Raw genomic sequence first — 12,778 nt, 5'->3', positions numbered from 1 at the left:
AAGCACATTTCCATATTAGCCATTTGTGAAAGAACACACAGACCAAAAAATAGGAAGAATAAAGTAAAAAAAAAGTATGCTTTGATCTACATTCATACTCTTATCAGTCCTTTCTCAGGAGGTGGATAGCATTTTTCATCAGAAGTCCTTCAAAATTGTCTTGGATTATTGTATTGCTGAGAACAGCTTAGGCATTCGCAGTTGATCATCATACAATATTGTTGTTACTACATACAATGTTCTCACTTCTTTCTGGCCACGTCCCTTTGTATCAGTTCTTTCTTTCCAGGTTTTCCAGAAACTATTCTGGTCATAATTCCTTATGGCATAACAGTATTCCATCACAATCATATATTACAGTGATGGCAAACCATTTAATGAGATAGAGTGCCAGGACCCGTCCTCACCCCTGTAGGCTGGATGTCGCTCTGCCTGCCCCCACCCCCCATCCCCTTACACCACAAAGGAGGGAGAAAGTACTCCCATTGGGCTGCTGGGCAGAGAATCAAGTGAAGTGTGAGGTATATCCTCAGTGAGTGTAGAGAGGGGAAGGGGGAAGTGGTATGAGTGCTCCCCTCCCTTCCAGCTCTACCACCTGTGAGCTGCCCACTTTACCCTCTGTGTGTTCTCATTGGGCTGTTGGGCAGAGGGGTGGGGGATTTGAAAAAATGTCATTAGGCTGGGTGGAAAGGGGGAGGGGAGCAGCTTCGCCTGGGTCCCTCGGCCTTTCTAGTAATAATTTTTTTTTTGGCGGGGGTTGGGATGGGTTCCACATGCCCACAGAGAATGCTCTGCATGCCACCTTTGACACTTGTGCCATCGGTTCACCATCACTGATATATTACAATTTGTTCATTCTTCAATTGATGGACATGACCTCATTTCCAATTTTTTTCCACTACAAAATGCCGCTATAAATATTTTTGTACTTATTAGTCTTTCCTGCCCTTCCCCCCCCCCTTTTTAAATCCCTTTGGGATTTAAACCTAAAAGTAGCATTGTTGGTTCAAAAAATATGCAGTTTTATAGCCTTTTGGGCATAATTCTAAATTGCTCTCCAGCATGGTTAGATTAGTTCACAATTCCACCAGGAGTGTATTAGTGTCCCAATTTTTCCACATCCCTTCCAATATTTGTCATTTTCATTTTCTGTCATATTAGCCAATCAGAGAAGTATAAGGTAGTAGTACCTCAGAGTTGCTTTAATTTGCATTTCTCTAATCAATACTGATTTGGGCTACTCAGCACAGTAGCAGCCCTTCTCTTTCTACAGTGGTCATCTACAACCTCTGACACCCCAGCAAATATGTTGAAGGAACCTGCATTTGGCATTGATCTTGGCACCACTTACTCTTGTGTAGGAGTCTTCCAACATGGGAAAGTGGAGATCATTGCTAATGACCAAGGAAACAGGACCATCCCCAGCTATGTCTCCTTCACGGACACAGAACATTTAATCAGTGATGCTGCAAAGAATCAAGTTGAAATGAACCCTATCAACACAATCTTTGATTCCAAATGTCTGATTGGTCGCAGATTTGATGATGCAGTTGTACAGTCAGACATGAAGCATTGACCTTTCATGGTGGTGAATGAAGCTGGCAGGCCTAAGGTCCAAGTGGAGTACAAAGGGGAGACCAAAAGTTTCTCTCCAGAAGAAGTATCTATGGTCTTGACCAAGATGAAAGAAATTGCTAAAGCTTACATTGGAAAGACTGTCATAAATGCTGTTTTCACAGTACAGGCTTATTTCAACTATTCCCAATGACAGGCCACCAAAGATGCTGGAACCATCACTGTTCTCAATATGCTCTGAATCATCAACGAGCCAACTGCTGTTGCTATTGCTTATGGCTTGGACAAAAAAGTTGGTGCCAAGAGAAATGTGTTAATCTTTGACCTTGGAGGTAGCACTTTCGATGTCTTCATCCTTACCACTGAGGATAGTGTCTGAATTCAAGTCCCCAGCTGGGGACACCCACTAGGATGTTGAGGACTTTGACAGCTGCATTTCATTGCCAAGTTCAAGCGAAAGCACATCACCAATGATAAAGGTTTGAATTTGATTTGAATGTAGGACCTCCAGTTTTTAGGTGTGGTTCTCGTTCCAATGAGCCTAGCTGCCCCTAAAATAGCTGTTTCTATTTTTTTTTTTGTTCTTAAACCCTCACTTTCTGCCTTAGTAACAACTTAAGACAGTAGGGCAAGGACTAAGCAAATGAGGTTAAGTTACTTGCTCAGGGTCACACAGTTACAGAGCCTACCTTTTAAACAGTCCAAATAAAAGGACCTACTACCATCAACAATTATAAATTTATTTATCCTCACAAAACTTTGTGAGTCTTTGAGCCAGTCACTTAACACTTCTAAGCTCCAGGCAACTCTGAAACTAAATTACCAAGAAGGTGCTAGTCTCCATTAGTAGAAGCTCACAGTCAGATTTTTTTCTTTTACTGATTTCCTACACCCCCAAAAAAGAAAAAAACAAAACAAAACAAAACAACTCCCATTAGTGCAGGATACTGTAATAATCACTTAACTGGCCTCCCAGCTCTCTGATTTCACAGTTCCATAGATTACACACTATGTAGCCAGGGTAATCTTCCTAAGTGCTTGGTCTGTTATTGTCTTGCTTTAAAAACTTTCAGTAATTTCTACTGCTTAAATTAAATAAAATATGAACAACAGCATTGGATTTAGAATCAGAAACTTTGAGTTTGAATCGTGGCTGTCTTATCTATGAGACACAACTCCTCAGAGCCTTTTATCTTCATGTGCAACATGAGAGTTTAGAAATTGAGGACCTATAATTTGTCTTCCAGCTTTAAATTTTAGGAAGATCAAGAAAACTCTTTAGTCCATTATTCAAGTGTGTGGAACAGGGGTGGAGATCACCCCTGACAGAGGTCCACTTTTCACAATGAAAGTTCAGAGTGAAAAGTTATGAGCAGAAAAGAGTTTTTTTTTTTTTTCATGAAAGAGGGCATCGCCCCTAATCATAAGACAAATGCACCCTCTTCTGGCTGAACCTAGCCTTTTAATGACTTTAACCACAAGTCCCCCATTTCTCCACCTCCCTCCACCTCTTGTCTGCCCCCTAGAAATTGGGGAGCCAAAACTTACAGGCTGAAGTTTTACCCCAGAAAATGGGAAAAACACAGTTTTAACACCTATAGCTTGGCACAGAAGCTTTTGACCCAGGTAGAAAATAGCATAACCACAATTTGATCCATGTAGTATATTGGAACATACTCAGGGGCACAGCTTAACAGAAGCAGGGATGGGTGGCAGTTAGAACTTTCCAGGAATGATACTATCAGCATATTTGAAACTAGCACATTGCTTGGCCAGGGGGCTTTTGGAGAACATATTCTGAGGGCAAAACATAGCTCATTCCTCACACAAGGTCAGACTTGACTGATTTCAACCTACCTTTTCAGTCTTATTTCATGGTATTTCCATTTACTTTTAGGTTTTAGCCAAGTTGGCCTACTTGCTGCCCTCAGTCTCATTCTGCCTCTTCTAAGTCTCTGCATTTGCACACTTTGTTCCCCATTAGTTGAATTAATGTTCACTGCCACCCTCCAAGCCCTTTCTTGACTGCAAGGTATTGCATACAGGTTATCTTTCCACCACTGGACAATCTCTGAGTAGAGGCTGCATGGCTACTTGTCAGGAGAAGGGATGTTTTAGCCCAGGAAAAGGTTGATTGTGTTGGATAACTCAAGGGGCCTTCCAATTTTTAAGATTTTGTGGTTCTGAGGACAGCTAGGTGGTTCATTGGATGGAGGTTGGGATAGAGGACTGAGGTGTGACATTGGGCAAGTCACTTAACCCTCATTGCTTAGCCCTTACCACTCTTCTGTCTTGGAACTAATACATGGCACTGATTCTAAGACAGAAAGGGCTAAAAGATTTCCTCCTTTTTAGAGTTTTGGAAATTCTAACATGTATTAATAATTCTTAGTGTTATTCTCCCATCCCTTCCAAAATAATTTGCAATAACCTCCAAAGAGGGCATTTCTCCCTCCTTTTCACTGAGGTGGGGGACCACATCTCTGGAACAGTGAGTGTATCAGACATTTTCATTGAACAGTTTTGCTGAGCTCTACTCCACCCTCTTTTAAATATACAGTAGCTTTGAGAGAGACACTGGGAAAGGAAGGAGATGTAATAATTTAAGGCGTTAAAATATAATTTTTTCTAACAGTAAGGTTTTTGAATTTGGTTTCTCATCTATGCTTTTCCTGCAGCATTTTGCAACAAAAGTGGCTATGGAATGTTTGGAAGCTTGTTCTGATTAGAATCCAAATTACAATTCTTTAGGGCTCGTAAACACCCTCACCTTTCCCCCTGTTATACCTTCATACAGCAAAGCCTGAGAAAACAATATCTTAACAGTTAAGTCGAGGGTTTAGACAAGTTACTTCCTCCAACACCCAAGCCAGATGCCAGGAAGAGATGACGCCTGCGCAGAGGAGGCTTGAGAACCTAGGATGGGTGACGCTTGCGCAGAGGAAGACTAGGGGAGAGAAGGCGGGCGACGCCTGCGTGGGGATTCGCCGAGGAAAGTTCCGGTTCCGGTTCCGCTGCGGCACTTGTCCTTGATTAGAGTTCGGTTGTTGCAGTTGGTGGAGAGCTGAAGCTGTCAAAATGCTACGGAACTTTCTGGTGAGGAAAGGCCCCTTGGGGCTCTGTTCACGCTGGGGCGGGAGGCAGGTGCCCACCAGCCCTCGGAGGAGCCGAAGTTACCTCCTCATGTTGGGCGTCCGGCCGCTGGGGCCTTGTCCTGACTCCTGCGGCGGGGACTAAACTTACTCCTCGCTGCCCCTGGACTGATGCTTTCCCTCAAGGGGAGTGGAAAGGCCGACCTAGAGGGAGACCACAGACTGCCCCACTGGAGGTCGGCGGGAACCCAGGCTTTGCGGACTTGAGGCAGATTGCCAACCCCAAACGCGGGCCCCAAAACGTCTTCCTCATCTTTTCCCATTCACTGGTTTCCTGTGTCATACGCTGCAGACATCATCTGTTGAAGTTAGCATCCTAATCCTAGGAAAAAATCTGTAGAAATTTAGCCTGCCTGGGCACAGGTCTTTACCATTTACTTAACTTTGTGACCTTGGGTAAGCCATTTAAACTCTGATCCTCATTTATAGAATGATGAAGATGGACTTGAAAGATCCCTCAGGGCCTTTCAGATTCTTAGATCTTTGAAAGGATTGCCAAATTTGGAGGAGTTTTTGAGTCATTTAACTACTTAAAAAGAAATATATAGAGGGATTTGGAACAATCGAGTTTTAAAGTTAATTCAAGCCCATCCTTTTGCAAATGAGGCCTAGACAGATTAAATGACTCCTCCAAGGTCAAACAAATAAGTAGTAAGATATGGACTCGGGACCAGTGACTGCAAAGCTAAAGAGCCCTTTTCAGGTTTTATAATTGCCTTGGAAAGCCAGAGCCTGATAATTTAGCAGTCATCAGTTTGCCAGGTCTAGTCAACTGATTTTGGCTCCTTTTAAGGATTATGCAATTCTTTTCAGTACTATTTAGCTTTGCTTGGTGGGCTTTGCTTTTATTCTTAAAATGAAAGGACAATTTTGGTTCCAACACACTTTCTAGTGTTTCATCTGTATTAATTTAGACTAGAAAAGGAGCTCTGTGGTTTTTGTTTTTATATTTTTAATGAAAGGATATTTTTTGTAATAATATTTCCCCCCTATTTTACTTGTTTTAATTTATTTGCTTTTATTTTTCTAATTTTTAATTTTTCAGAATATTTTTTCATGGTTACTGTTTTCATGTTTTCACCCTCCCCCCTTCCTCTCCTGTTGGAACTGACAAGCAATTCCACTGGTTTATACATGTCTTTTAGTTTACTTTTAAAAAGAAGCACTGGTTTGGTAATTTTTCTGTTCAGTAAACTTGTTGAAAGTCAATTTCAACCTATTATAAAGTGGTAAATAAATTTAGTAGGGAAAAGCATTTTACCTAAGTAGGGATTGTCCTAATTCTTTGTATTACAGTTGAATAATTTGTATTTATAATGCATCAAATCCAGAAATAAAAAGTTATAGTTTAGTGTAATTTTTTGAAAACCCTTACCTTCTGTCTTAGAACCAATACTGGGTTTTGGTTCTAAGACAGAAGAGTGGTAAGGGCTAGGCAAGCGGAATTAAGGACTTGCCCAGGGTCATACAGCTAGAAAATGTCTGAGGTCAGATTTGAACCCAGGACCTCTTAGGCCTGACTCTCAATCCACTGAGTCATCCAACTGCCCCTCTGCAGAGGTTTTTGAAGAAAGGTAGAAAGAGGAGAAATGACTGAGGTCAAATTTGAACCAAGGGCCTCCATCTCTGCACCTGGCTCTCAATCCACTGAGCCATCCAGCTGCCCCCAGGTTAATGTAGTTTTGATAATTCTTTTGCCTTATTCTCTTCCCTACATCATGTATTTTCTTTTGCTTCTGACTGTCTAAATTTAGTCAGTTTGAGAGGCTGCTTAATATAATGACAGGGAAAGGTCATAAGTATATGGTGTAAGATGCACCTGATAAAGTCATGGTGTAAGATGCACCTGACTTCAAATCTCACTCTGACAATAATTGTTTTTGTAACCCTGGGCAAATTACTTTAACCTCTCATTACTCTGGGTAAATCTTTAATACTATAAGTTTCCAGGAAAAACATCTTTCATTAGAGAAGATTCCCTTTACTAATAGAGTTACAAATTCAGCCTTCATTCTTTTAATGTAGTGGAGTTAACTGGACTGATGTTCAAATTCTGGCACTGCCAATAATTTAGTTTTGTGGTCTTGTTTGGACAAATTACTCCCCTCTGGGACTCAGTTTCTTTGTCTGAATAGAAATGATGGCATTAGACTGGATGATTTCTGAGGAAATTTTCAGCTTTGTGCTGTTTGGTTCTAGAACATTTTATTAATATGCTTTCTTTTTTTTTCAGGCTCTTCGCCAGATTTCCCAGAGGACTACAAATGTTGCCCCTGTCAGGCAGTTTAAAAACAAGGTTCCAGAAAAACAAAAGCTATTCCAGGTATTTCCTTCATTGTATTAGAGAGAATGTTTAATGTAATGGTGATAATAGTTAATTTGCATAGCAATAATAACTTGGCATTTAAAGCATGATGCTTTAAAATTTATTAGTCACTTCCCATATATTGTTCCCCCTTTTTCAGTTAAAATCTAGTTTTTTAAAAAAGAATGTTGATTCAGTAATTTCTGGCAATTATAAAAAGAACAGTTAATTTCAGTAGTTTTATTCAGACTAAATTGAGAAATAATTTGGAAATTAAAAAGCATAAATACTCATTTTTCCCAATCAATGAATAGTAAAACAATGAAGATTGATGTATTTTAAAATTTAAAATTTCTAATATGATTGAAATCTAACATGAGATGCTTAATTGTAATTATTTTAACTTATAGGGGAGGGGCTAGAAAAATCAATATAATAGAGTTTTATATAATTTAGGAAGTAAAGTGCCTGGTGTTTATAACCACCTGAGAGGGGTGAATCAGTTAGTCAAGAATTAATAACTTACTATGTGTTAGTGGGAATGAAAATACAAAAATGAAACAGTCCCTGTCTCTGAGAAACCATTATTGAGAGAGACTCTCATGTACATACGTAAGCATATACAAAGTAGATAAAAGTTGTGAGGTGGTTGGAATGCACTAATTTCTAGGATGATCAAGAAAGGCCTTATGTAGAAAGTGACTCTTAAGCCTTGAAGGATAATAGAGATTAATTGAGTCTGAGCTAGGGAAGTAAATTTCTTTCAAGGAATGGAGGAGGGCCAGTGCAAAGGCAAGGGGTGACATAAAATAAAATGCCATATATGAGGAATAGCCTTTTTTAAAAAGAAGTGGTTGAAATAAGCTTGATAGAGATATTGGATGGAAAAGTGTCAGGGAACAGGAAAGAAGTAGGTTTTTTTCTGTCTTAGAAGGTTTCTTATACACTGTGCTATATCTTAAGAGAAACTAGTCAGTCAGTGAACATTTATTAAGTACCTCTATGTGCTAGACTCTGTGCTACATGCCAGGGAAACAAAAAAGGCAGAAAATAGTTCTAGTCTTCATAATCCAGAGGAAGACAACAGGCAAACAATTATGTTTTTTTAAAAACTCTCCAGGATAAAAAGAGAATAATTAGTAGAGGAAAGGCATTACAGTTAAGCATGGTTAAGAAAGGCTTCCTGTGGAAGATGAAATTTTGTTTGGGACTTGACTTACTTGGGAATCAAAGAGACCAAAGTGAGGAGAGTCTTCCAGTAGACAGCCAGAAAAAATGCCTATAGCTTAGAGACGTCTTGAAGAGCAAAGAGACCAGTATCACTGGATTGAAGAGTAAGGATAGGAAGAATACTGGAACAATGGGGATAAGGATGTAGATAGGTTATGAAAGACTTTGTACACCAAACAGAATTTTGTAGCTAAGAAGGCAATCCAGAACAGAACCAAGAAGTTTGTTGCATTTTCTCTGAATGGACTATGCTCATTAGGGTTTCATTTACTCTGGAGAGAGCAGAAGGTACTAAGTGTACCATAGAAATGTGAATTGTTAATAATAATGCCAATATTTTGATCTGGTTTGAATTTGAAGTAGATTAGAGAAACCAGATTAGAGAAAACCTTGCTTTGTCAGTGTCCAGAATATCTGAAACAGGTTCTCTACTATTAGTAAGAACTTAGTGTTTAATAAAGGAATTGAGAGAGAGCTTCATAAATGTTAAGGGATGAATTTTAAGGTAAAACTGGAAAGTGAAAATAGGAATTGAATAGAGCATAAAAACTTTATTATTAACCTCTAAAGTTAAAGCAAGTACCCATATTTACCCATGACCTTTATACTCTAGTATAAAGTAGATTTTACTTTCTGAAATTGTACATAGCATAATCTGTAGTATGTTGTGTGCTGTGTGGGAAGTCTAGCACAGGAAAAGTAAAGAACCATAGGTATAATAACAAAGCTGTCACAGTCTCTGGCCCTAGAAATATTCCCCTCAGGGTGGGGGAGGGTCAGGGGAGATTGGTAGTAGTAGAAAATTTTTCTAACAGCAAAAATTACCAGAGCAATTTGATTTTTGTTCTTGATGGTATTTAAATGTCAAAATAGCTCTCTCAGATAACTGTGATCTTTATTGAATTGGAGATGGTTCCCTCCTACATGAATGAAAAAGTATCCCGTTCTGTTAAATGTGGTTAATGAAGAGAAAGAATGAATAGGGAGAGATACCCTGCCATCAAAAATTAGCTTCATCACTTATTGTTTGCCCAAAGGCAATTCTTTTAAGCTTTCTGAGTTGTAATTTACCTATGAAGATCAAATAAAAAAATATATGTAGTCCAGTGCTTAATAACTGTAAAGGATAATATATTTCTGAGTTGTTCTAATATTTTATTACATAATTTTGTGATATTGTTAACAAAATTAATTGTAAAATCATCTGTTTTAACATTATTATGTAAGCTCTAAAAATTGTTCCAATGGCTATATCAAATATTAGACTTAAATAGTTAATGATACCATACATACTGTGTTTTATTACCTTCCAAATTGATTTCAGAAAAACTTGTTAAATTTTGAGCATTTAGCTTGTTTTGAATATAGACACCTCATTCAAGAATAATTCCAGGTCTGAGAAAAATGTTAGATACATTTATGACATTATTGGTAGTGAAAATATTTATTTGGCTTAGGAATCAACTTTATTGGATTGTATGTTGCTGATTTAGTCTTTTGAAAATTACCAAGTTTTATTTATTAAATTGCTAATGCCATTTTTTTTTAACCTAGGAGGATGATAGCATTCCAGTGCATCTAAAAGGTGGGGTAGGAGATGCCCTACTGTATAGAGCCACCATGTTGTTTTCAGTTGCTGGTAAGAAATTTTGATGACTTAGACATGTTCACAAAAGGTTATTAGAATTTAATTAGTGCCTGCTATCTGAATGACAGAGATCCACCAAAATCTGATCTGTATTTGTCAGATGCTTTTCTTTTTTCTGCTATTTTCAACACCCTGAGTGTTTTGAACCCAAGCAGCTTACATTGTCACACCATCTCAACCTATCTCCATTTTTGTAGTTTATAGAGTGGGATGACACTGACTCTGACATTGGGCAACATTATTGATTGTCTGCTATAGATTGGTATATACTGTAGACATTGGAGAGATAAAGAATAGGTGATTTACTTTACCATCAGTATGCCTTGTTTTTTTTTCTGTTTGTCTTTGGATTGTTACTTTTCCAAACCTTGGCCAAGTTTGAAGATACAATGCAGTCCCATCTTATTTGAGACCTAGGTTGATAATAGCTAGTAACTTGATAACTTTTTATAGTTTTTAATTTAACATGCCGTAGTGGATAGAGTCTGCTCTGGAGTAGAAAGACCTAGGTTTTAGTCCCACCTTTGATAAGCTGCTTTATGATCCTGGGCAGCTCACTTAATCTCTCAATCCCTTTGGCAATTGCCTAAGATTTTAGGTTGTTGAATAATCACTGAACTGCATTAGTAGAGAAAGTTTCCTCATTGGACAATGTCTACTCTAATGGAATCACAGGTACAACATTCTCTCTCCCCTAAAACCCCCTCAAATTAATATAAGTTGCTTTTAAATTGCTGTCCTGTGTTTCCTTCCTTCCTTCCTTCCTTCCTTCCTTCCTTCCTTCCTTCCTTCCTTCCTTCCTTCCTTCCTTCCTTCCTTCCTTCCTTCCTTCCTTCCTTCCTTCCTTCCTTCCTTCCTTCCTTCCTTCCTTCCTTCCTTCCTTCCTTCCTTCCTTCCTTCCTTCCTTCCTTCCTTCCTTCCTTCCTTCCTCCCTCCCTCCCTCCCTCCCTCCCTCCCTCCCTCCCTCCCTCCCTCCCTCCCTCCCTCCCTCCCTCCCTCCCTCCCTCCCTCCCTCCCTCCCTCCCTCCCTCCCTCCCTCCCTCCCTCCCTCCCTCCCTCCCTCCCTCCCTCCCTCCCTCCCTTCCTGCAGTATATTTCAGGGATTGCTCTTATCAGAATCCTGCTTTTCCATCCTGCTATCAGCAGTTACCAAGTTTACTTCAGCCTTCTGTAGCATTAATAGAGAATTTCAGAAAAATAATTATGATAATACTATTTATTCTGTGACTTATGTTCATATCATTGACATTTTTCTTAATTATTGAAAACAATTTTGATATATAACTGAACTTTTAGGTTTCAATTCTGGAACATTTCTCTAACTTTGTCTTTTTTTATTTGTCCCCATTTCAGGAACACTTTATGCCCTTTATCAACTGGGCATGGCTTCATTTCCCAAGAAACAGAATTGATTCAAGTTTGCCTCCATGGGAATAAGTTGATTCAACTTCATGCAGCTTTCCAGGGAACAATAGCTGAGTTCATTTTGGGGATCAATATTTATTGAACTGTACTAACTGCAATCAATAAAGCAGTTTTACCTTCCTCTGCTTAATTCTTTAATTTGGGGATGGGGAGTATCTAGCCCCCCTCCTTTTTTTTTTTAACAATAGCTTTCTTTTCAATATTTCAAAGAGCTATTGGAGATTTGTTTTGTTCTATTATCTAGAGACCTAACTTCAAGTCCAGGTTCTGACATGCACTTGCTATGTGATTCTAAGCAAAGCACTTAATTTTCTATGGTTATAAATACTTACAGTGGTAAAGGTATATAGGTTTGCATTTTCAGTAATAACTGATGAAATTTTTGTTTTTACATATTTAATGGACACATTTTTAGTTCTAAAAATTTTTTCCCCTAGTGTTAGAACTCTTAATGTACTTCAAAATTTTATATATACAACTTCTTGAGCTAATCATATTTCCTATATATCTTTAATGCTGCATCATGGAAAGAGGCAACATTTTGTTAAAATGGCACTTATCCTTTTGTATATCCACTCAGTCTGAGAGGCTTTCTTTTGTCTAAACTTAACCTTATTTTTTTTGTTTCCCTGATTCCATCAATTCCAGAGAGCTGTTTCCTCATTTTTAGTTCCTTCTTTTTCAACTCTTCACCTACTCCATTCTAGGGTGAGAGGCCAGGGAACAATTTTTTTTTAATCTTGCTGTCTCTTCAAGAAATCATAGTTCTTCCCTCTTTGTTGCCCCAGGTGAGATCCCTTAGAACAATTTTTTTGCAAAACTTTCAACCTATAGTTGGGAAAAAGTGCACTAATATCTTTTTTCCCCCAAACCTTTACCTGTCATAATCAATACTGTGTATTGGTTCTGAGGCAGAAGAATTGTAATGGGTGGACAATGACGATTAAGTAACTTGTTTAGAGTCACATAGAAGTGTCTGAGGCCAGATTTAAACCCAGAACCTCTTGTCTCTAGGCCTGGCTATATCAATCCACTGAGCCACCTTGCAGTCCCCTGAATAATTTCTCAGAAGAATTATTAACCAAAAGATAGAGAAGAGCAAGAGAGATTATCAATTCACAGAATTAAAACTTTGAACAAATTTAATACAAACTCAGTCAGAAAAGAGATTTCCATCAAATATTAATTTAAGTTTGCTATTTAACATTAATAGGGAATTGTCACAAATGCATAAGACCAAAGGTTATTTCCCAATATATTAATAGTCAGAATGTAAAAATAGTTATGAAAAGAATTGTAAGTTACAAATATCTATAAAAGGCTGCTAATAGAGAAATGCAAATTAAAACAACAGATTTTACCTCAGAACTTGCCAAATAGTAAAGATACATGTTTTTTAAAAGTCAATATTGAAAGGTCTATGGAAAAAAAGATATAGAAATA

At 38.3% G+C, this 12,778-nt stretch overlaps 1 protein-coding gene and 1 pseudogene across 1 annotated transcript; both read left to right on the top strand.

Moving 5' to 3' along the window:
• The first annotated feature begins 704 nt into the window (after nt 1-704).
• Nucleotides 705-4,027, top strand: LOC107651450 (heat shock cognate 71 kDa protein-like; annotated as a pseudogene).
• A 111-nt stretch (nt 4,028-4,138) lies between these two features.
• LOC100016643 (cytochrome c oxidase subunit 7A2, mitochondrial) lies at nt 4,139-11,455 on the top strand. The gene is made up of 4 exons (XM_001365747.3): nt 4,139-4,671; nt 6,961-7,050; nt 9,817-9,901; nt 11,264-11,455. The coding sequence occupies exons 1-4, from the start codon at nt 4,654-4,656 to the stop codon at nt 11,320-11,322; spliced, it is 252 nt and encodes an 83-aa protein (XP_001365784.1). The 5' UTR covers nt 4,139-4,653; the 3' UTR covers nt 11,323-11,455.
• Nucleotides 11,456-12,778: the final 1,323 nt, after the last annotated feature.

The sequence above is a fragment of the Monodelphis domestica genome, chromosome 2 (genome assembly GCF_027887165.1).
Source record: "Monodelphis domestica isolate mMonDom1 chromosome 2, mMonDom1.pri, whole genome shotgun sequence".
Taxonomy (NCBI): domain Eukaryota; kingdom Metazoa; phylum Chordata; class Mammalia; order Didelphimorphia; family Didelphidae; genus Monodelphis; species Monodelphis domestica.
This window is presented reverse-complemented; position numbering and strand designations above follow the sequence as displayed.